The sequence below is a fragment of the Giraffa tippelskirchi genome, chromosome 6 (assembly GCF_054371585.1).
Source record: "Giraffa tippelskirchi isolate mGirTip1 chromosome 6, T2T-mGirTip1v1.2.pri, whole genome shotgun sequence".
Lineage (NCBI taxonomy): Eukaryota > Metazoa > Chordata > Mammalia > Artiodactyla > Giraffidae > Giraffa > Giraffa tippelskirchi.
In genome coordinates, this window is record NC_137280.1 from 54,460,823 (window position 1) to 54,486,398 (window position 25,576).

At 43.3% G+C, this 25,576-nt stretch overlaps 1 protein-coding gene across 8 annotated transcripts in view; it reads right to left on the reverse strand.

The window, feature by feature from the left end:
* Positions 1-15,432: 15,432 nt before the first annotated feature.
* Positions 15,433-25,576, reverse strand: part of LYN (LYN proto-oncogene, Src family tyrosine kinase) — a 108,192-nt gene continuing 98,048 nt past the window's right edge. For all 8 annotated transcript variants that reach the window (XM_081504971.1, XM_081504966.1, XM_081504968.1 and 5 more), the window contains 3 exons: positions 24,621-24,774; positions 22,631-22,762; positions 15,433-19,400 (listed from right to left, as the gene is read on the reverse strand). In XM_081504971.1, the coding sequence (XP_081361097.1) occupies positions 19,198-19,400; positions 22,631-22,762; positions 24,621-24,774 (489 nt within the window). In that variant the 3' untranslated portion in view covers positions 15,433-19,197. The remainder of the gene's footprint in view (positions 19,401-22,630; positions 22,763-24,620; positions 24,775-25,576) is intronic.

The following is a 25,576-nucleotide window of genomic DNA, read 5'->3' on the forward strand; positions in this document are numbered from 1 at the left end:
CATACAAAGAATTCACACGGTCTTAAACATTTATGTGTGTACCCCAGAATGATATTCAATCTATTTTGGCCACACTGAGCAATGAAATCACTAAATTATTGTATAAAACATTTAAAATAGTTAGAGGTTATTATGAAATGTGGGTTTATGTTCTACAGTGATGTGTTAGGGTTCTCCAGAGAAATAGAATCAATAATATATATGTATGTATGTGGTATGAAATTTATTGAAATATATGAAATTTATTGAAATGTATGAAATTTATTATAAGCCATCTCACATGATTATGAAAGTGAAGTATTAGTTGCACAATCATGTCTGACTTTTTTCAACTCCAAACAACTCTTTGACATTTGTGATGATTAATTTTATGTGTCAGCTTGACTTGGGCATGAGATGCCCAGGTTTTGACCAAACATTTTTCTGGGGGTTTCTGTGAAGTGTTTTTGGGTGAGATTAATATTTAAATCTGCAGACAGTAAAGCAAGTCGCCCTCCCTAAGATAAGCAGGCTTCAGCCAATCAACTGAAGGCCTGAATAGAACACAGAGTCTAACTCACCTGGGAGTAAGAGGGAACTCTTCCTACCTCACTGCCTTTGAGCCTGAACACAGCTTTTTTCTGCCTTCAGCCTTGAGCTGAAACACTGGCTCTTCCTGGCCTCTAGCCTGTTGGCCGTGGGACTAAAATTATTCCATTGATTTCCCTGGTTCCCAGGCCTTTGCACTCAGTCTGGACCTAAACCATCAGTGCTCCTGATCTCCTGCTTGTTGCCTTGTCCTGCAGACCGTGGGGTCTGCCCACATCCATAGGGGCTTCCCTGGTGGCTCAGATGGTAAAGAATGTGCCTGCAATGCAGAGACCTGGGTTCAATCCCTGGGTTAGGAAGATCCCCTGGAGAAGGGTATGGCTACCCACTCCAGTATCCTTGCCTGGAGAATCCCATGGACAGGGGAGCCTGGTGGGTTACAGTCCATGGGGTTGAAAAGAGTCAGACATGACTTAGTGACTAAACAACAACAAAAGTTTAATCCTCTTAATTTCCAAGGCTTTTCTATTATTCGCTCTCAGAGGAACTCTTCTAAAACACTCTATGCTGTTCCCTGCTGTATTAAACAGGGTATACCGATCATCTAGGCTTTATCTGGTAGAGGACCATCTGAACCTCAGGTGCTAGGAGACTGTCTGTCCTCAAGGGCCATGGCACCATGAGGGGCTCTTGAGTTCACTTAAGGATATGCTGCTCTAGTGGTTCTCCTCCTCTTCCAAGAAAGCTCCTCAAGGTTCTCTTTCCCAGTGGCATCATGCTTACTGGAAAAGCTCTTATGGAAAGAGTGAGGAAGGTGCCAGAAGGCTGAGTGGAAATGGACTGGAACACAGCTAGGTCCCTGCTTGGTCCTATCGCCATGTGATTGCATCACTTGCCCTTCCGAGGCTCCAAGAGCCTGTGTGAGGGGCTTGTTTGTTGTTCAGTCACCAAGTCATGTCTGACTCTTGCTGACCCCATGGACTGTGGCTTGCCAGGCTCCTCTGTCCATGGTATTTCCCAGGCAAGAGTACTGGAGTGGGTTGCCATTTCCTACTCCAGGGGATCTTCCTGACCCAGGGGTCAAACTTGAGTCTCCTGCATTGCCAGGCTGATTCTTTACCACCGAGCCTACTAGGAAGCCCAGCATGAGGTGATACACACCCACTGAACTCCAAGCGTGCCCCTGCCCCCCAGAGAGCGTGCCCCTGCCCCCCATCCAAGTCTGGTTATAATGCCTTTCTCAAGTTCTGTGGTATCCTACGGTGAGCTCTTCTTTAACAAAGAGCTCTTTTCTTAGGAGCTTCGGATTGCTAGACATCTGTGGATAGACTTGAGTGAATTCACTTTGAAATTACAGACAATATTTTGCTTGGGCTTATGCCTGACCTTTCTGGAAAGAAGATCCAACAGTGTCATCAGATTCTCAGAAGGAATGAGATGGGCTGAGATCGTACTCCTAAGAAGAGGAAGTGATGAAGCGAGGTCATTAGTCTTCTGAACAGGTTTGGTCTGAGCTGAGCAGGTGTAAACAAACCGATAGAATAAATTGCCAGGGTAACCTTTGTGGAATGAGACCCCAAGGCACCCAGGTGTGTACATGGTACTCAAGTTATAGTGCTGTCTATACAAGGTCCTGCTTTCCTTCACTTAAGTATCATAGACATCATTTTATTTTTGTTTATAGAACTGTTCTAATATTTTAAAAATAATTACATAGGATTCCATTGTATGGCTATACTGCAATTTATTTATCTGGCACCTCATGGATAGATGATTATATTTTTTATTCTAGTTATTTTTGGTCACAAACAGTGCTACCCTGCAGATCTTTGTACATATGATTTTGCACAACATATAACAGCATCTTTTTGCTCATTTCCTTCCAGCACAGGATATTGTGATTATCTTTTGGACGTTTTCCTGAATGAAAGGTGAAAACTATGTCTTTTACTTGTTATTTATTCTCCGGAAGATGTTCATATATTTATGGATTATCTGTACTTGTTCTTCCATGAAATGTATGTTCACATTTGCCCCATAAATACAATCTTTCTAGAGTATGAAGTGTTATAAGTGAGAAGCCAGAGTGCTAGAGGAACAGCCTCTATTTCACCAATGGATGTGTGATTTGATCCTGCTCCAGAATAAATTATCCATGTCTCTCTTTTCTCTTTTCAATGATTTTTTGCTGGATCTGTTAAGGTCAGCTGGAAATCTGATAGAAAAGTTAACTGCCAAAAGACTAACAATGCACTGATGCACTAAATAAAGATTTATTAATACCTGAAATGATATTCCAGGAAATAATAGGAACAGAGCAGATTAATAGGTCAAAAAGTCTATAACATGACCCCAACTTAAGTTGACTATGAACCTACTTAAGGAAATGCTCATAGCAATCATTATAGTTTTGCTTTTTTTTTTTAAGTAAAGAATGCTTTGTTGTAACCATAGATCTCATTATTATCTATAGAAAAATAATTTTATGTCCTGTAATGAAAACTTATAAAACTTCAAATGGGTTGTGATTTTTAAATGCAAACTTTTAAGTTTTATTCCTTGAATAATCTCCCTGCAGGTTTTTGGAAGTTGGTCTATTTCTTTTAATATGTCCTTGATTCTTTAAGAGCATATTAGGAATTTGGCTCCATAAGAGGTGAAGGGTTGAGCTCTGTGTTGAAGGCAAGCCTTGGTAAATCATATGTTTTTCTGTAAATTTCAACATGGTTATGATAAAATCACGGTTTCATCTCAATACATATTTGTTTTATTATCTGCAAAGCTAGATGTTTCACCTAACTCAGATTTTGGAAATAAAGGTCAGAATAAACTAGATTGTGGATGGGTGCCAGAGGTAGGGGGGTCAGGGAGGTACTAAAGAGGACGAGAACAGGTGAAGGAACATTCCAGGAACAAGGACCAGCTCGCAGCTGAGAAAGAGCATGGCATGGTAAAGGGACTGAGCGAAGTCAGGTATCGATGAAATACCCAGTCTGGGGTTCATGTGAGGAGAGACACAGGACTGGCAAGGTAAGAAGGGTTAGGTCATGCTTTACCCTATGCTAAGGAATGTAGCGTTTCTTTTCCAGCAAATGGGGCAACATTGGAGCGTTTGGTCAGAGGCGTAGGATGAGGGGATCTGCTGTTAAGAGGCGGCTGGAGGGAGAGGGAAGCCTGGAGGCTGACCAATGATTGAAAGGGTCCAGTTGAGGCACACACACAGCTTGAACTAAAATAGAGGGACTGGGGATAAAGGAAGTTCTATCACTATGAGAGGTTTCAGAGGAAGATGCTACTGCAGTTGTGAGTAGGTCGAATAGGAGGAAGGGTAAATGAGAGAGGCAGGATCTTGAGCGGTGAACGGCTGACAGAGCGCTTACAGAGGACACTGAAGAAGGGTTGCAGGGCTGGAGCTGACATGTTTGAAGTGGCTGTGTGCCATCCATGTGCACATACTTGGTAAATAGATGGACAGTGTGGAGCTCAAGATTAGGAGAGGAATATTGGGTGGGGAGGTGGACATGGGAACCTCGGCATAAAGATGATAATCGCAACCATAATCATAGATGAGATGGCCCAGGGAGCGCAAGTCCGGTGAGATTAGCTGAGCTGAATGAATGGAGCCCTGAGAAGACTGATCCTGAAAGGAAGGGAACCCGTAAGTCCGATCAAGAAAACCAGCAGACCAGAATGAGGGGGCCACCAAAACAATATTTCAAGAATGAGGGAGGTGTTAACTGGTCCTGATTAGACACAAGTCAAATGAATCCATTAGATTTAGCAAAAATTGATAAAGGACAGTTTCACAAAGGTGATGGGAATGTGAGGTAGATTACAGAGGAGAGTGAGAGAATGGAGACTTTTTCAGACAAATCTGAAAAGTTAGGCTCTAAAGGAGATAAAATAGACAAAGAGCAAGAGCGCAGCAGCAGCAGCAGCGTGTGGTCCTTAGGGTTTCTCAGATGAGCTTAAAGGACGTTTAAAGGTTGCTGGGAAGGAAGCAGTAGAGAGGCCAGAGCTGAACACACAGGACAAGGCAATGATGATGACATCATCACAGGGGGAGGAGATGGTGGAAACTAATACAAAGTTCTATGTTAATTATATCTCAATAAAAATACTTTTGGAATAAAATCAGTAATTTCAATTAAGCTTTGCATTTCATCAATAGAAAGACTTTAAAATCCTGCCTTCGGGGCTTCCCTGGTGGTCCAATGATTAAGAATCTACCAACCAATCCTGGTTCAATCCCTAATCCAGGAAGATCTCACATGCCTTGAGGCAACTAAGTCCCTGCTGAGCTAAGTCCCACAACTGCTGAGCCTGTGCTCCAGAGCCCGGGAGCCACAACAGTGAGAAGAGAAGCCACCACAGTCAGAAACCCGTGCACTGCAACTAGAGAGTAGCCCCTGCTTGCCTTGCCAACTAGAGATAGCTTGGTCAGCAATGGAGAACAAAAAGAAATAAATAGATCTTAAAAAAAAATAGAATCCTGCCTTCACACACCATATGCCTTGTCTTTATACAGAAAAAGATATACATCCAGCCACAAATATCCGTGTGAGGAAGAAATAGTTATTGACAAATTCTGTTAGAAGAATAAATGGGCTTTTATATTTATAGAGGTGGCAAAGGAAATAACACCTGACGATACCACGGTTTAAAATGGAAAGCTAACCTCTCTGCTGAGCAAGGAAAATAGCTCTCTCTTTTTTTTTTAATTGAAGTATAGTTGATATACATCTATAATTTCTGCTGTACAGCAAAGTGATTCATTTTTATACATTCTTTTTCACTGATAAATAATAATACTGCGGTGGACACTTTAAAACCTGTTAAGAGGGTAGAACTCATGTAGAGTCTTTTTACTGTAATTAATATTACCATGTGATAGACCAAGAAATCCACAAACGAAAGGGAGGATGTGCAACAGAAAAAGACTCTGATTGTTAGGTCCAGTCAGCGTGAAAGGAAGCCAGAGCCCATGATCAGCCTCTCACAGCAGCAAGTGAGTTGTGATTGTGCCTACATGCGAGCCTGCACAAAAGGCGGAGCTGAAAGAGCACAGGACTTAGTACTGGGAGAGATGGGCTTCACTTCTGTTCTTCCTTCTTGTTTGTCCTTGAGCAAGTGGTTCGACCTCTCTGGGACTCGGATGCCTGGTATAAAAAAGTTGAGGCTAAGTGAGATCTCAGCTTTGAACTCTACAATTCTATGATTATGTTAAAGAGAAGTAGTTTTTTCCTAATCATAAACAAATGTGATGCGAGCTTCCTCCCATGACTATATAACATAATTAGTAGGAAAGGTGTTATACTCCATAATTACAAGAGGACTTTCTATTGCTGTAATTCTGACTAAAGATCTGAGAATACTGGCATTGATGTGCTTGGAGAAGTGCCAGGATTTTTGTTTTAAAGTGGCTACAGCAAAGAACCTAGTAACATTCAATAAAACAAGTTTTGTTGTTGCTGTTAGAAAGGAGTTTTAGTAAATAAGAGATGCTAACTTATTTTTCATCTTTAAATAAATGTACATAAATGGGTGCTAAATTGCTTCAATTGTGTCCAACTCTGTGAGACCCCATGGATTATAGCCCACCAGGCTCCTCTGTCCATGGACTTCTCCAGGCAAGAATACTGGAATGGGTTTCATCTCTTACTCCAGGGGATCTTCCCAACCCAGGGATCGAACCCATGTCTCCTATCTCCTGCATTGGTGGGCAGATTCTTTACCATGTTGCCATGTGGGAAGCCTTAAATAAACGTACGCAGTACTGAAAATCCGAGGAGTTGCACAAACTTTCCCCATGTAATTAATGAAACCTCTCCCTTTTACTCCCCAAAATATCCCAGTTTGGATGCTAAGATGGAAGGGCACCCTACTGTTAGTAGATTCTTTTCTGCTTTGCTTAATTCCAAACCCACTTCAAAGATATTCTTCATCTGGTTCTCAAGTGGCTTCAGATGGGCTTTATGAAAATCAATTGCAGCCAGAAGAGTGGGTTTTCCTCTTTCTTTTTCATTTCCTAGCTGCGGGGTTATTAAGAGCCATATTTCCAGCAATCCAACACGCTGATGCAGTTTCTGCTCTGACAGGTAAAGAGCTCAGAAGTCGTCATTCCCTCCTATGATAAGAAAAGCTGACCAACAGAAAATCAAAGAATTTCCCTGTACTCATCTGAGAACTGCAGCCACAGGGCACCCTACCCCGCAACCCCACACCAAATCTAGAGGGTCTATCACAACCAGAAAGGTCCCTGGAGCAGAAACTGGGGATCCCAAGCTGGCAGAAATATTTAAATCAGCCCTCAGGACCCTGTCTGCCCTCCCTCCCCACCCTGCTTCCTGGAGAACGTCCCCTCCATTCTCCACAAGGTTCCAGAATTCACAGCCCAATATATCTTTATGTGTTTTTATTAATTCCAGGGACTCAAGATTGGCATGAAATTTATTACAGCAAATTTAAAGCATTGCACAATTTCACTGCAACTTTGAAGAGATTCCCCAGGGATTTTTTTTACTTGAAAATTTAATCAAATAACCCCTTGGTCATGAATCTGCCTGGCCAGTTGATGGGGAGTTGTGTTCACACCTGCAGTGACGTGTACTCCAGACTCGATTCAATTATAAATCTCGGTGACCTCAACTCACCTACAGATGGCACTGAACGGCATGAAAACGGTTCAGATCTGCTTGCTCTCTATAATTACAGTGACGTATCCAGTTCTGCAAAATCAGTGAACAGTTCCTGAAGCTGCCATACAGCAAAATGGTGCAGAGTTACATGAAAACTGAAATCCCACTTCGCTCAGTCAACAGGGAAAGGCTTGTATCGTCTCTAATTTTCATTTGTTTTTTAATCAACTTATAACGGCTGTAAATGGATGTTTCTTGGAGAAAATTCGACTAAGCTCACTGTCAACTACAAATGGGCACTTGCCATGGGCACTTGCCTCTACAAGGCTGAAATCATGAGCTACTGCAGCTGCTGACCTTCAACACCCCCTGAAAGGAGTTCAGAGTGGAGAGCAGAAATGAGGAACACTGTGCTCAGGTAGAGGGGAAGAGGGAGAAACTGGCAGGACAGGTCTTCAGGTAGTTTGATATTTTCAGGAGCCAATTTTATGAGCCCAATTCTTATATCTCCCCATGTCTAGAAAAGCACTAAAACCCTTCATGGAGACCACTGCTCCATGTAACTAGCAGCAAGTTTCTGGGGAAATTTGTGCTTGATTGCATGTACTCTCCCTTCACCAAAATCACACATATACTGACCTTCTCCCACTGTCTCTTTGGAGTGGTTTCTCAGAGCTATCTGAGGTGCTCTCCCCTGGGCTGCAGTGCTCATTTTGCCCCCAATAAAACTTAACTCACAGTTTCCACATTGTGCATTTTTTAAAGTTGGCGTCACCGCCCCTTTTGCTATTGGGAGTTGCAGGGGTGGGGTGTTCCAGTTGAAATCTCGCTCTCTCCCAAGAACGCGGAGTGCTGCAATCTCTCTTCCTCACTGAGGACCCAGCATCCTTCAAGAGACCATCTTATCACAGCCAAAGACTACTCCTTCCAAGCATCCCGGAGACTTCAGCCTGTTCCTCTTGGAGCTCCAGCCAGTCCTTCTGTATCTGTTGGAGATGATGTTGGTGGTAGCTCTGCCTCTTGGTGCTTTGTCCTAGAAAAGCTGCCTCTCCTCGGCCTCCCTGGGGCTTTCCCATCCTCTCGAAGTCCTGAGACTCTGATGCTAAGAGACCCTTGTATGTGCTTAGTTGCTCAGTTGCGTCCGACTCTTTGCAACCCCGTGGACTGTAGCCCACCAGGCTCCTCTGTTCATGGGATTCTCCAGGCAAGAATACTGGAGTAGGTTGCCATGCCCTCCTCCAGGGGATCTTCCAGACCCAGGGATCAAATCCGGGTCGCCTGCATTGCAAGCAGTTTCTTTACCTTCTGAGCCATCAGGGAAGCCTTTCTATGTCTGTAAATATATATATATATATATATTCTTTCTCAGATTCTTTTCTGTTATGGAAGATGACTTCCTAACCCAAGGACACACATCTTACAGACAAAATCTCTTCAGGGGCCTATGTTAACATGCCTTGGTAGTTAGAAGACTACAAAGAGTGTCAATCAAATTAACAACTGAAGTGATCTTTTTCCATCTATTCTATATGCCAAGTATATAGGAAATTACCGGGGGGGGGGGGAATAAAATTTTGCCATTTATATTCTAGGCAATCTGCTACTTTGGTTCTTTGCAGTTGAAAAGTGCCAGTTATTTCAGCTGTGTTTCTTTTTTTAATGACATATTTTGAAAAAACATTCAGGTTTATAACCAATATATGTTAATTAGTCATTTCAGTTTTTTCCCTTGAGATGTTTTAGACCATAATTGACCTCATTTTTCCTCTTTCATTCTTTATTCTTAATAAAGGTATAACTTTATGAATACAATTTGATATTAATATAAGCATGGACTTATTAAACAAGGGAATTTTATGTAAGTGTTAGGGTAAAGTTAAATAACACACTATTAATATATAGCTTTATGGTTTCTAGAACAGACACTTAGAATTGAGAGATCTCAATTCTGCTATCTTAGAAGACTTAAGTTATTTTGTAACTTTTAAAAGTGGCTCTGTTATTACACTTTTTCATCAGTTTGTATTTCTGATAAGGTCTCTTTCATACACATTATTACTGGACTAAATATTTTAAAATAGAAGTAGGCATTTTATAAACAAAGATTCTAGGCTGAGGTTGTAAGTCAAACCAAGTTATTGCAATTTGATGGCTCAAGCCATTTGGTATTAAAAGGACTTCTGGGGAAGGTGGGGGAAAAGTGCTTCCATTTCATTTTTCTTTCAGTTTTGTATTCGGATGTAAGGTAAGGTATAGCCGATGAAGAAGTAACCAGACCACCTCTGGTTCATTTACGTGACGGAACACTAGATGGCACTGTCTTCCTCGGGAATTGATCAGAATTCTTTTTAAGTCCATTTGTCAGGGATATGTTTCTTTTGTGTTTTCCAGAAATCAGATAAAAATATTCCCTTCACTTTCTGTTCTTAATGAAGTGTTACCTTTGTGAATAAGCATCTACACTTGAAACAAACTGGACTGTTTGAAAAATGTAACTGAGTAAATGACGGGTTGGTAGCTCTTTATGGCTTCTGGGAACCAAGACCCCTGGAACTAGTTTACTTTTTCATGGCTGTTGATGCTAATAAACTTTAGAACAGTTTCAGGTTTCCATAAGCATCTCAGAACTAGTGCAGGGGGCTGCCATGCACTTTGCCTCCAGGTCCCCATCATTGCTCCCTTACTTTAGTGAGGCACACTTGTCACAATTGATGATGTTAACTTACTATTAGCTGAAGTCCAGACTTCATCCAATTTCCTTAGTTGTTACCTCATGTCCTTTTTCTGTCCCAGGATCCCCTCCAGATGACTGCTGTACATGTCGCCACCCTGTCTTCTTAAGCTCCTCATGATGACCTCGAGGTTGCTGACTGGGTGTGTGTCTGGTGCTACTTTGCAGGTCAGGCTGGGTTATGGATTTAGGGGAGGAAGACCACACAGGTGCCGCGTGGCCTGCTTGTCTAGTGTCAGGGTGCACACTGTGCTCAGTCGTGTCCGACTCTGAGAACCCATGGACCGTAGCCCACCAGGTCCATGGGATTTCCCAGCCAAAAATACTGGAGTGGGTTGCCATTTCCTTTTCCAGGGTGCACACTATTTTAAAACTTGGGGAACACATGTAAACCCATGGCTGATTCATGTCAATGTATGGCAAAAACTACTACAATATTGTAAAGTAATTAGCCCCCAACTAAAATAAATAAATTTATTTAAAAAAAAAAAAGATAAAACAGAAGTAAGCATCAGTTTAGCATCCAAAAAAAAAAAACCTTAATTTATTTTTAATTGGAGGATAATTGCTTTACAATATTGTGTTGGTTTCTGCCAAACATCAGCATCAATCAGCCACAGCTATGCCTATGTCCCCTCCCTCTTGAACCTCTTTCCCACCTCCCAACCCATCCCACCCCTCTAGGTTGTCACAGAGCACTGGGTTTGAGCTCCCCAGGTCATACAGCAAATTCCCACTTGCTATCTATTTACATATGATAATGTATATTCTTCCATGCTACTCTCTCAATTCGTAAGTGTCCACAAGTCACAATATTGATGTAACCAATCACTGTGTACGCTGACCTTCGTCTCCCAGCTGAGGGGTGCTTATCGGGTTCCCTGTTTCCTGTTTCCCCACAGTCAAGGTACCTTTTCCCTCCCTTTCTATACTTTTCTCCTTGGAAGGAAGTCACTTTGCACAGTAAGAACTTGAGGGGGTGGGTGTGATGATTCATCTCTTGGAAGGTGAAGTATCTACTACATTAATCATCTGGAATTCTTCTGCGTTGGAAAAATTTCTCTTCTCCATTATTCACTGGTTTATTTATTTATAACAGTGTAGACTCATGAATATTTATTTTACCCTCTGGGTTATAACTCGATACTACTTTATTTATTTTGCTACTCACATTGTTCCAGCTTTGGCCCTTGGGGGATCTCTCAGCTGGCTTCTGTGTACCTTTGACATACCTCCATCAATGTATTTTTTTCTTTTTAAGCAACTTTTAAATAGATTCTGTTCAGTCTACAAATAGGATTTCACACCATTATTCTGTGAGCATGACTCTTTTCCATTACTGGAGTAATATGTTAATAATGAAAACTGAGAGATAGATGAAAGTAGAAAGAAAAAAGCCTTCGTTACTTTGTCAATCTTTGTTACTATTGTTGTGTTCTCTGAAAGTGTTTCTTTTTTCATTATTATTTTGCATACTATTTTTTACATTTCCTCTTTAAAAAACAGGTTTACTCATTCTTTATAAATAATTTCACATCCTGATTGTTTCTATTTAACAATACATCATGGATATTTTCCCCATGTTATTACATACATATTACTTAAAATGTCCTCCATCGAATTAACCTTTCCTTTAGAGCTGAATTGGCTCATAATTATCTTCAGTGTGTAATTCTGGATGCAGAACAGACCTTTAATACATAGGAACTGAATAAATTATCTCTCGAAATTATCTGTTTCAATATTTTAGAATTACAGTGATTAAATGAGTACATTTGAGCCTATAAGTTCTTTAAACACTTTCACCTTATTTCACGTATTTAAGATTGCTAGGAGTTGAGCTAGGTCCAGGAGAGCAGCAATATTTTTGAAGGCCTTGATTCATGTTTGGATTTTACAAAATTGGGCAAGCCCTATGAGGGCAGCCTAGGAAAAGGAAGGGGAAGATGTTGTCCAGACTATGCAAATAAGCCAGGGGTCAACAGTTGAGAAGCTAAGCAAAATGAGCTGCTTAGTAAGAAATAGGCTTTTCATAGAAATGATGTCTAATACAGAGCCTGGGTGCTGCCCTTCTCAGCACAAATTCTTACTCCTTTACTGAGAAATTATGCAACTGACTTAATTCCACATAGTTCAAGAAAATACAGGAGGAGATGACTCCACATCCTGGGTGGTAGTAGTCACCTTATCCCCTCAGGAGCTCTCCTAAGTGGGCATAACAGTGAGAACTTATATTTTTCCCTAAGATTTCTGCTTAATCACATTACCATGCTATCCAAAATATTTATTAAACAGTTAACACAAGTGACTGAAAGCAGAAAACACCAGAGGCTGGACTCTTACACAATTAACCAGAGGTCATACATTAAAAGAATGAAATGCAATTTCTTTCTGTCATTTTTTGTTTTAAAATTATTTTTCTCTCCAAGGAGAGAGTTCAGCCCTCGTTTTGTATTATGTGGCATAATAACACAGAATTTCTTTCTGGGGTTTCACATTCAGGGGTTAAACCTCATGTATATTGTCCACATGTGTCTGGCGGGGAATCCTCCCTGCCCCATTCGCCCCCAATTCTCCAGTGAGGAGCTGGCAGGGTTTTCACTTCATCTTGTCTCAGCTTTGTCCTTGGGGAGCGGGGCGGGGGCGGGGGGGGGCTATTTTCTCATCCACAGCTCTTGTTTCAGAAAATTGTGTATATGTGAATTCTCTTCTCGGAGGACTTCCTTGTTATACTATTGATTGATAAGAAGAAAAATATTTATTTTTATTTGATTCTCTGGAGTTGAGGGTTTTCACCTGATTTTTAAGTTTTTCACACTCGCCTTTTCTTTATTTCCTATTACAGACTGAGCAGCTCTCTGGAATATGATTGGGCTATTTTTAAAGCTGTTGACAGATGGGGAGCTGTTGTTCAGAGAGCTAAGTGACAAATGACTGTGGCTGTGTGTGTGGCGGGGGGGCATCTGTGTTGGGGGGTCCTTAGAACGAAGTGCATTCCAACCAGCCAGCACCCGGCACAGTGCCTGGCACATGGCAAGTGATCCACAACTACCTGTTGATTGAATAAATGAATGAATTGCTAGTATTTTATTGTGATATGATTCCCAAGCTTGAGATTTTGTTGTTGTTGTTCAGTTACTCAGTTGTGTCCAGCTCTTTGCGACCCCATGGACTGCAGCACAGCAGGCTTCCCTGTCCTTCACCATCTCCTGGAGTTTGCTCACGTCCATTGAGTCAGTGATGCCATCCAACCATCTTGTCCTCTGTCACCTCCTTCTCCTCTCTTGGAGCCAAGGGTGGTGGTCCCAGAGAGGGATCCCAAGAAGGAAGATGATGCTCTGTCCCAGAACCAGAAACTCAGGGGTGGGCCAGGCATCTGTGATGAAGAGGCAATTCCAAAGCCTCTAAGATTGAGAGTCGTGCCCTAACTCTACAGTCTGGGGGGCTCTGTCCTTTGATGTCCACCCCCCACTTTGCTGCCCTCCTCCCCCCTTGCTTCAGCCTCTCTCTGAAACCCCCAGCAGCCTTCTCTTCCGCTGCCAGGGCCCTGTCCCTCCTCTAAGCCAATCCTGAAGGTCACTTCTTTACAAAGCCTTTCTGCTGTTTGTCCAGGCCTGTCTTTGTAACCAGCCCCACCACCTCTCCACAGAAAGATCCTCTTCACCTTTTTTTTTTCCCCCTTATAATTGTTTTCCTGCACTTGCATGATCATCACTGCCCTTGTCCCCTTAAAGCCAGCCACCTGAGACTGAGTTCAGTGAAGCACTGTACTGAATGACCACTATTAACTATGGGGATAAAGTTCTTTCAAACTAAATACATTGACAAGAAATTAGGAGTGATGATCCACTTTGGGGAAAAAATGCCTTACAAAGAAGGATTCAAATCCTTTGACAGGGCAAGCTTTTTAACATCTGTCACCTGTACCTGCCTTGCCCACATCAGAGTGACTTCCAGGGCAGTTAGATTTGGGAGTCCACCATCAGGGATCAGAACTGAATGGAACGCCCCCTTGTGGTCTTTCGTGAAAGAGCATCTCCTTTTGTTGGTGGTCTTTGCCCGCTACTGTGCCCTTTACCTATTTCAGCAACCACAGTTCACTGGCATCTCTGTGGTCACTAAAACCACTAGACATTTTTTCCCACTTGAACTTCGAAGTCCCAGGCCTCCCTGAAGTGCATTTGATCAGAGAGTATTTTAATGACTACGTTGCTTCAGGGCTTCCCTGGTGGCTCAGACAGTAAATAATCCACCTGCCAATATAGGAGACCAGGGTTTGATCCCTGGTTTGGGAAGACCCCTTGTAGGAGGAAACAGCAACGCACTTCAGTATTCCTGCCTGAGAATTCCATGGACAGAGGAGCCTGGTGGGCTACAGTTCATGGGGCCACAAAGGGTTGGACACGACTGAGCAATTAATACACACACGTGTTGTTTCAAAGAGATGCATAAATACTTTGCATCTTGCAACATAGCTGCATAAAATAAGTTTTGAGTAGCCACAACCCCCATGTTGGTCAATTTGAACAGGACACTTCACTAACACTAAAAGATCTCACATACTCTTCAAGCTCTCTGGTCCATCGCCCTAGCCCCGGAAGTCCAAAATACCCAAAACCAAGCATTTTTTAAGAAATCATTTGGTGGTAAAACCTGATCTGAAGCTATGTATAGGCTATATTCACTCCACTTCTTATGAACTCAGGCATTTTTCCTACAGAAATGTTTTATTTGTTTAGTGGTTTCTTCTCCAGTGTTCACTGAGAGAAATCCACCAAATATTCAGTGTATTTATTGTATTAGCCTTTCAAATAAAAACAAAAACAAAAAAGCAAACCTTAAATCAGAAACACATCTGACCCTGAGGTTAGCAGATGAGGGCTTAAGAGCTTGTCTGAGCCCCAGCATAAAGTGTAATTTTAAACATTCATGGATTGTTTTGTTTTGTGACATGGTATTGACTCTCAGCACTGTAAATAAAGCCACCTTTGATTCTAGAAGTTCTGTATTAACAGGGCACAATGACCAATCCAGATTATATCTGAAAAATCTTACCAGTGGCCTAGAGATGGAGGCCCAAGCCTGCCCCTATCATTTCCAGATTTAAGGGAAATATTCGAGATCACTTGGTGACCATCTTGGGGACACTGTGACATTTTTGGCGCTTGCTCCTACTCCAAGTATTTAGATTCATAAGAATACAGGAAATTAAACTGGAAGGCTTCCCTCTTACACATTTCTCAGATTAGGACTTTCTGGGATAAATTTTCATCAGTTTAATATAACCTCAATGTCATGAAATGGAGCACAAATGTTATCAAAGCAATTCATTCAAAAGCGTAGTTTCCATAAGTTGTCTTTTTAAAAAGAGTGAATGGTAAGTTAAATACTTGCTTGACTTTTCTCCCCAAATTAGAATTTTTAGAAGAAATTTTCTCTCACATCTGTCTGGACTACAAGTGTGGCATCTTATAAGTAGTTCCTTTGCCTGCTTAGAACATCTAACTGAGTCACAAAGATGACACTGTAAAGGAATTTCACTTGTTTTATTTTGCAAGAAAATATGAAGAGAAACCACTCTATTCCTTTTGTGGCTCTGAATGCAACTGATCTCTCAGCCGTGAATCAGCGATCCTAGCGTCCAGGTATTTCAGAGTGACTGTGTGAGTTCAAGGTAATCTTTTTTTTAAAGTGCCAAAGCACAGAATGGAGAGAATGGTGGGTGTATGGGTATCTTTGTGTATCTATAGTCATTATTGCCATCAGGAAGAAAGTCAAGGTATCCCCAGTTCATCAGAAAACTTCACATCGTCAAAGCGTAGAGATAGAGAACTGATGTCTCATTCAACCAGCAGAAGTAGAAATGCAGGTAAAGAATGGGGGAAAAGGTGGGTGGTGTGAGATGGGAATTAAGCGTGGGCATGGAAAGTGGCTTTAAAATCAGAAGAGTGGGGAGCTGAGCCATAGGATGAGCAATTGTTTTAGTTCAGTTGAATTTATTAGATGCTGGTGCTTCGCTTCCTTTTAGCCGCAACTTCCTTGGATGTAGTTTGAGCAAAAGGAAAGCCTTCAGCACAGGTAAAATGAGAAATGAGCTTACATTTAACTTCAGTGCCCTTGATCTGTCACATTGTGTGAGCAAACAAATATGGCCCCTCCTCTAATCAACCCTCTTCTACACTCCTGGGTGTAGTGTGTACCCTTCTGTGGTGTACTGTGTCCCCTAAAAGCAGCCCCAGACGTGCTTTGCTGGTGGGATTCTGACAGCACCCCGTGAAGCCTTCTGGAGGGCCTATGGAAGCATCAAGTGTCCCCTCCTCCCAGGGACACATGTCAGGGCTATGAGCTCTACTTTAGGTTCAGCAAGCTTCCAGTTAGTAAGAAAGGAAAAAGCCACACTTCCTCCTCTTTCTTCCTCCTCTATGCCTACAGCCACCTTTGGGAAGGCAAGCCATCTAGGGAAAGAGAAGGTCTTCTTTTGAGCAGATCACTTTGCAATACAGGTCAAAGCTGGGACTGACTCTTGAACCTGGGTGTGCATTGTACTCACCTTAGTTTCCTGGGAAGCTTTTCAAGTTCACTGACACCCCCGTATCTCCTCCACCCAGTGCAGAACAACAGAGTCAGGACCTTGGGGATGGGAGTGGGGTGGGCATTCTGTTTTTCAAATTTTCAATAATGACCTGGGACATGAAGATGTAACCAGCCTGCTCACCTCTGTGGACCCCCAGATTAAACAAGTACCTGCCCAGCCCCTGGTTCTGCCAGTCAGGAACCCTAACAGTGCGTGTTGTCTGCCGAGCACCACGTAGTTGGACACAGGTCGAGAACAAGCGAGGAAGCCCAGATGACAGCAGAGATGCTGAAGGCTAAAGAATTCAGACTTGACCTGGGGATAGGGTGGTGGGTGGGGGGACAGTTGAATGTAAAACTGCCAGAGGAAGCAGAATGGAGTAAAACAAGGTGAAGGTGAATTTAGTCATTTTCTAGAGATGTTGTTTTGCTTTAGGGATTCCTTATACTCTCTCTTGATGCTGGGTCATGTGTGAGCTTCTGAAATGGAGTGTGAACAGGTGTGTGTATGTGAAAAATGCAGCGTGGTGAGTCAGGTCACCAGCTGTGCAGACATTAGATGGTGATAATAGTTCACCTTTGTGAAGGTGGCTCTTGTGAGTTGAGAATTTTAGAATACTTTAGAATGGACCTTTAAAAAAGATTATATGGGAAAGGAAGTTAAAATTTAGGGGAAAGCAGAATATTTCATCCTTTTCCAGGCACCCAACACCTAGGCAACACATACAAACTGAAATTGTAATGGTGCTTGATAGATAAGCCTGGCTCCCCTGCTGGCTCAGTGGTAAAGAATCCACCTGCCAGTGCAGGAGACACAGGAGACTGGGGTTTGATCCCTGGGTCAGGAAGATCCCCTGCAGGAGGAAACGGCAACCCAGTCCAGTATTCTTGCCCAGAGAATCCCATGGACAGAAGAGCCTGGTGGGCTACAGTCCATGGGGTTGCAAAGAGTCAGATAGAACTGAGCTACTGAGCACGCATGCATGTACTTTACTAAGCCTATCTGAAAACAAATCCTGTTGGGCCCCCGGCAGAGATGATGGGTGTCCAGGCCACCAACTCCTCAGTTCTCCAATCTGAAAACACTCAAAGGATGGAGGCAGAACTTGTACACATTTTTCAAATGATGTAACCAATGGAATCATCTCCCAAACCCCACTCCCCCACCAGCTGGTACCCATTTTTATATTGATGTCAGTTGGAAATGTTAAACACCAGTGAAAAACTTGAGATGTTACTGGCCCAGGTGTATTAAAATAAGATCAAAAATAGAAATATTAGGTATATACACAAACAGTATAGGTGAAATGTGATGTGATATAGCATTTTCCATTCAAGCTTACAGTAGAAAAATTTAACAAACAAAACTTCCATCTCACTTGCTCCAGTGATTCAGGAAAGCCTCCTCACTCATTTAGTTTCCAGCATGCTGCTAAGTCGCTTCAGTCGTGTCCGACTCTGCGCGACCCCATAGACAGCAGCCCACCAGGCTCCACCGTCCCTGGGATTCTCCAGGCAAGAACACTGGAGTGGGTTGCCATTTCCTTCTCCAGTGCATGAAAGGGAAAAGTGAAAGTGAAGTTGCTCAGTCGTGTCCAACTCCTAGCGACCCCATGGACTGTAGCCTACCAGGCTCCTCTGTCCATGGGATTTTCCAGGCAAGAGTACTGGAGTGGGTTGCTATTTCCTTCTCCAGTTTCCAGCATAGCCTCATATAAATAGACTCACACAGACCACACACAATTTAGAAAAGATTGCTGAATCACAAAAATAGCCACCGAATATGGCAATTTTACTTTCTAGAGTACAACTAAAATGAATATTTGATCAATAAAATAATGTTCAGAATCATTTGAAGCAGTAAGGAAAGCTCTGATGTTTTGTAAGGCCCTAGAAGTTTCTGCAGAGATTACAATCATCTTGTTCATCCAAACTACAAGGTCCAAAGAAGTCTGGATAGAGGAAATTGTGGAATTGAAAAGCTGGACTGTTAAAAAACATTCCTTCTATTGGCAGAGCAGTTCCTGAAGCTCCCTTCCAGGGGAGCTGGGCAAATCTGGGTGGCTGGGGAGCCCGCGTCGCTTAACACGGTGGCCCTGCCTGCTTGCTGATGAGACTTTCAAGGAAAGAGATTCCTCTGCCCAGCTGGGGTTCTGAGTTATCTCCATGGAAAGAAGTGCTGACCAGTCCAGATTTCAGGGGGTGGGAGGTCACAGAAATCTGGGAAGGACATGGAAGTATCTGACTTCACCTGCAAAATCTAACAGGTTGGATTAGTAGATTTTTTTTTGTTTTTTTTTTTTTAACAAATAAACTCAAGCATAGAGAACATACAAGGAAGTGTCATGAAGACATCTGGTTATTTCAGTTGTGCTCCTGTCTGTGATTTACCGAAATGGCCTCCGAACCTCTGTGTCACATGCCCCCTTGTAAACAAGAGGACGATGTGGGTGCATTTTGGTGGGATAGGTGTTTTCTTCTCAGAAACCCATGTCCAAGTGTTGGACTCGCAGAGCCAGTGTGCCTGCTGGGTGCAGGCTGGTGGGCATATTGCCCTTGAGAGGAGAATCCTTTCCCGTGGAAGAAGTCCTTCCTGAGTTTTAGCCTTGTGTGAAGGAAGCAAGGACAGCCGGGGAAGCCAGCCCAGGAAATAACTAGTGACCCGGGATTGTTGTTTTTCCCTTTGGAGGGAGGCGGCGGTCCCGTGCATGGCTTGAGTCCCCGGCGCTAAGGCTGCTGCTGGTACTGGCCCTCGGTGGCAGTGTAGAAGTCATCCAGCACGCTCTGTAGGTAGTCGAACGTCGGCCTCTCCTCTGCCTTTTCCTTCCAGCACATCTTCATGATGTCGTAGAGCTCATCCGGGCAGTTCTCCATGCGGGGCATCCTGTAGCCCTGCGACAGGGCGGTCATCACGTCCGCGTTAGTTCTCCCTGGAGGTGAAAAACCCACAGGTACCGTTTAGAAGCCTGACCAAGGGTCAGGCGATGCAGTGGTACTCAGCTTCTTCATCCCTGGTTGGAGCAAGTGTCGGAGGATGCTGTGGGCTGAACTGTGTTCCCACAGTCCCCGCTCCCCTGGAAATTCCTATACTGAAGACCTAGCCCCCAGGATCTCAGAATGGGACTGTGTTTAGACGTAAGGCCTGTAAAGAGGTGATCAAGCCTTTAGGGCGGGCCCAAACCCCATCTGACTGGTGTCTTTATAAGAAGAGGAGATTAGAACATGGAGATGCAGGGAAAAGCCAGAGAGAAGACAAATGGAGAAGATGTTGTCTCAAGGGCCAAGGACGAGCCTTGGAGAAAGCAATCCTGTCAACACCTTGATCTTGGACTCCCGGCCTGAAGAACTTTGAGAAAATATATTTCTGTTGTATGAGCAATTCAGTTTGTGGTATTTTGTTACAGCAGCTCTCAAAACTGGTAGAGGGGCTAAGGACATTTCTGCAAGCAATGTAATCATATAAAGGAGGTTAGCACAAAGAGGATCTAGGCAGCATTCAGCTGCCAAAGTAAAAACCGGTGACTATGATAAGCAGAAGACAGAGCGAGTTCCCTTTAATGACAAAAGGATGTTGGACCTGACAGACCTTGTGAATAAACAAGCCCAAATTCTAACACTTCATCTCACTGTCTTTTGCACTATTTTTTTTTCCCCAGCTTCTACCGGTTATTCAAAAAAAAAAAAAAAAAATCATTTTCTCATCCATTATCTCCTCCCAATACGTTTTCAAAATCAGCTTTTCATTGCAAGTTTATTTAAAGAAGTCAGGATCCTTAAGCGAGCTAGACCAACTGTTTCATTTCCGCTCCTCAAATTGTCCTCAGGACAAGAAGAGGCAGAGCTTGGTGGGCTCTGGCGAGGGAACCAGCGTGCCTGCGTGCTACGCCACTTCAGTTGTGTCTGACTCTTTGCAACTCCATGGACTGTAGCCCGCCAGGCTCCTCTGTCCATGGGGTTCTACAAAATACTGGAGTGCGTTGCCATTTCCTTCTCCACGGGACCTTCCTGACTTAAGGATCCATCCCATGTCTCTTAAACGTCTCCTGCATTGGCAGGAGGGTTCTTTACCACTAGCTCCACCTGAGAAGCCCAGGGCACCCACTATTCCTGCTGGGCTCTGCAGGACTGCTGACTGTGGAGGATGGCTTTTACTATAATCACTTGTCTCAGGGTAGCTCAGACACTGAACTGTCCATCTTTGACACTGAGAAGAGCTTTAAGGGGAAAAAAAAAGGTCATTTTCATAATATTTTTCTCCATCATTAAAATGGAATAATAAAACATGCTCATTCAGCCATTTTAGCAGGCTTCCCTGGTGGATCAGTGGTAAAGAATCTGCCTGCAAGATAGGAGACCTGGGTTTGATGACTCGGTTGGGAAGATCCCCTGGAGAAGGGAATGGCAACCCACTCTAGTATTCTTGCCTGGAGTATCCCATGGACAGAGGAGCCTGGCGGGCTACAGTCCATGGGGTCTCAAAGAGTCGACACGACTGAGTAAATAAACAATAACAACATCAACAACAACAAGGGGCTGGAAGGGGGCAGGTGGATCGGGGAGTTAGGGTCTAATGGGTACAGCATCAGTTTGGGAAGATGAAGACGTTCTGGAAATGAATGGTGGTGATAAGTCCAGCAGGTGAGGGAGAGGTGGCCAGGGTTCCTCAGGAGCTAGTGATGTGGCTCTGGGCCAGAGTCTCCTTCTCCAAGCCCCAGAGCCTCGTCCACACATCACTGTGGAGCATGCAGTACCTAGCACACAACACTTGTGAGGTTGTATGTTTACTGATCAGGTGTCATATATAGGCAGAGTATATAATCTTTCTCTATAGGTTATAGATTATAGATAGATATCTGAGCTGATTCAGAAATACCATCCCCATTTTGCAGTGGTTTTATTCATTAACTTTGGTGTCTAGAGCAGAGCAGCCGTCAAAATATGAAATCTGGCACCAGAGGGTTTCACGGGACCATCAACCCACTGTGTAGGCCCCATCCAAAGGCTTCCCCCTCCCACCAGCCCTCCAGGCCCAGCAGCAGCGAAGGTGACCAGGAGCCTGGAGGCCACATCACTGCTCTGCCCCAAAGCCTCCCATCTCTTGCAAAGTCAGAGGTGAAGCCCCTGGGCGGCCTCTGAGGATCGAATCTGCTCCACGTCAGCCCCACGCCTCCTGCCCCTGCTCGGGACCCTGTGCTCTGACTATTTCCCCCATGGACACCTAGCCCCTGACAGCCCCCTGGGGCTCTCTGTCAAGTCACTGAGTCCCTGCTGCTACCGGATCGCTTTTAGAACCTGCAACCCATCCCCCCACCCCAATCCCTAAACCATCACACCCTCCCCCAAGAGCATACTTCCCATCCTACATACGGTCCTTATGATCAGTGATTATTATAAATGATTGTAGTCAATACTCAACTATTAGCTTTCAAGGGAAGAGCTAGGACTGCTCCATCCGGGAACCTCGGGAATGCTTAGCACCCTCAGGTTTTTGAATAAGGGAATGATTTAAACATTAAAGATTTACTTTTAAATTGACTGTATCCATTGATTTTGTGAAAAGCCCAACATTAACAAGAATGAGAAGGCTTTGGGAAAAGTCCCTCTGCTTGCATGTTCCTGGAAAAGGGAGGGCTGGCAGAATCTGGCTGGGAAGATGTTAGGAATCTGGAAATACTGAATGACGTCCCCACAGCCAGTAAGTTGAGGATCTGAAGAATCATTTGTTTGCAGATAGAGGTGGTTGTTTCTTGAAGTGGCAGAGACTCTGAAGTACATTACACAAATCTCTATTTCAGAGCTGACCAAGAAAGAATCATACAGCCTCATTTCTATGTCCGTTTCCTCCACCATCCGGTGCGAGGCTTGGGAGGAGCCTCGTGTCTAGTCCTCCAACCACGCTGCTTCAGCAATATCTGTGACCGCGCCAGGCACATTCTAGGCTGTTAGGGGTGGAATTCATTAGTGAAGGGAAAGAATATGCACTCAGACAAGAAGGCGGAGAAGTGTCTAAGTATATTTTAGAACACCTTCCACTAAAGACAGTCAAAGTTCTCACACCCTGTCTTTGCTCTGGATATTTGTTCATCTTTTTTATGTCTCATACTACCCGGCTTTTTTCTCATATATATCCTGCAAATGGAAATAGGTAAGTAAGCAGTACCTGGGTAGGGAATTTTCCCATAGGTGACAATTTCATACAGGAGAATTCCAAAGGACCACACGTCAGACTTGATGGTGAAACATCCGAAGTTGATTGCTTCTGGAGCTGTCCACTTAATGGGGAACTTAGCACCTAGGGGAGAAGACACAGGGGCTTTACTTGGGTCTCTGAGCTGAAACAAAATAGTCACAGGCGTGTGACTCTCACACTTTCCTTCTTTGAGGGGAAGGTTTTGATGATTTATTTTGAATGGGTAACACATGCATATCCCAGGTGACTCAGTGATAAAGAACCCGCCCGTCAATGCAGGAGACCCAGGTTCAATCCCTGGGTCGAGAAGATCCCCTGGGGAAGGAAATGGCAGCCCACTCCAGTATTCTCGCCTGGAAATCCCATGGATAGAGGAGCCTGGTGGGCTACAGTCCATGGGATCACAAAGAGTCAGACATGACTGAAGCTACTGAGCGCACACACACACAGGCTTGTTAAATTCTACTAAACCAATGTAATAAATTGATCTCCTGGGTCTGAATCCTGGCTCTCCCACTTACTATATGGCTTCAGAAGCTTCTGAACCTCTCCTTTTTCCTCATATACAAGATGGAAACAATACTACTTATCCTGTAGGGTTATTGTAGAGATAGATGAGATAATGTAAGAAAAGCACTTAGAACAGCAGCTGCCTCACTGCAAAGCGCACTACCTTTTAGATTGTTGTTGTTGTTCAGTCGCTCAGTTGTGTCTGACTATCTGTGACCCCACAGACTGCAGCGCACCAGGTTTCCCTGTCCTTCACTACCTCCCAGAGTTTGCTCAAACTCATGTCCATTGAATAGGTGATGCTATCTAACCATCTTCTCCTTTGTCACTCCCTTCTCCTCCTGCCCTCAATCTTTCTCAGCATTAAGGTCTTTTCCTGTTACCTACTTCTCCTCAAACTGTTTTCCTTGACCTGCCACTTTGCTGAAGGTGATTAAGGCCAAAGATAAATTATAGTCCACCGAAGAGTACCAAAACTTGAGGCAGGAGAACCACTTTAAGCATGACAAATGCAAGAGATGTTTCGCAAATCAAAACAATGTTTTCAGTCTGTTTGTCACATCTGTGAATTCTGTGGGGACCTTCCAGAAATAGCACACATGTTGTTAAATTAATCCTTGTTTAACAAGTCTTAGGAATCTCAAGGAAGTGCTTGACTCTTTCAGAAGAGAAAGCACTGCAAAAAAACCCAAAAAAACAACTCACTGAACTTTCAGGATTGAGACTGTCGGAGTCCTCAGATCACAAGCAACACAGAACAGTCTCCAGCAGGAGAGGCCAGGGCAGGGCCAGACAGGCCTCGGACAGGCCAGGGGCTCGGGGATTTACACTGCTCCGGGTATTCTTTGGTGTCCACGAATAATATGGAATGTGGGGAAATAAAGGAGTGTATTCTTGTAGTGTTACATTTACTTCTGTGCGTGTGTGATAATTTCCATGTTTTAATTTGTATTGGGTTGGCCAGGAGGTTTGTTCGGGTTTTTCCATAAGATGCAATGGAGAAACCTGAATGAAATTTTTGGGCAACCCGACAGTTAAAAGGCCAGAATATAGCCTCGAATAGTATAGTATAGAATTATTGTTACAAATATTTTTTCTATAGTGAAGCGAAGTGTACCTCATTGGGTGAAAAGCTCTGACATGTAATATGAACAAAGAATTACGATTCTGCCAAGCCTCTTCTTGTTTTGCCTTGCTTAATTGAAATACAAATGACAGCATTTGTAAATTTTATAAAAGTATCATATAGAGAAAATCTAAAGAGTCATTTTTTAAAAAGAAAACAATTAGGATATACCACAAACTACAACTATGGTACATTTTGAATATTATACCAAATGAATTCTTTTTTCTTTTTTGATACCTATTGTAATTGCTTTGTTAAAAATAGGCAAAAACAAAACAAAACTAAACAATAACCAGACACCTAAAGATGGCTCTGGGAACATACCTTCTCTGGCCGTGTACTCATTATCTTCAATCACTCGAGCAAGACCAAAGTCTGCGATTTTGCACATGAGAGACTCGGAGACTAACACATTAGCGGCTCGTAGGTCCCGGTGGATGTAGTTCTTCCTCTCAATGTACGCCATTCCCTCGGCGATCTGGAAACAGAACGAGGCTTTCCTTTAGACATTCTACTTAGGCCCAGAGAGGAAAATCAGAAAGCTTCTGAGTTCTTGTATGATATTCTGATGGTTCAAGTTTTTCAAACAGAAGGTAAATTACAATCAAACCCTTGAGTCCTCTCTAAAATAACTGCTCCTCCAAATCTCCAATGATGACAATCACTCTCAACATGATTATTTAAGTTGTCTCAACCTTTCTGAATGTGTGGAGGCCCTTTTGAAGATTCTGTAGATACAAGGATGTCATTGTCCCATCTTTTCAGAAGCGAGAACAGAGCTGGGGGAGTGATGTGCAGACCCAAGAGCAGGCTGTCCTGTCATCGCATATTCATGCAAGAAAAGTTGATTCTAGATTCCATTAGCCAGAGTAGTCTCTGATTTCTTCCTGCTGTTTCAAAATAGAGAAACAGAGCTGGATTTACTGGTGTCCCTGTCACCACATCCCTGCTGTCCAGTTAGTCGACTGCACACAGGACCCAGGCTCCAAGCTCTCTCTGCACAGTCCCTCTAGGATGAGCAGAAAAAGTCACCCAGACACAAAGCTGAGCGACGGCAGGAGAGAAGCAATGAGCCAAAGATAAAACAGGGGAGGTGAAACCACTATGCATCACTTACTGGAAAATCGAGTTAAGGAATTAAAATAGGGTTATTTAGGAAAACATTACCAAATTATTAAGAATCAAGAAGTAAGAAAGGAAGGGAGGACAGGGGGAATGGAGGGAGGGAAAGGAAGGAAGGAGAGAGGGATGAATGAAGGAAGGGAGGGCGGGAGGAAGGG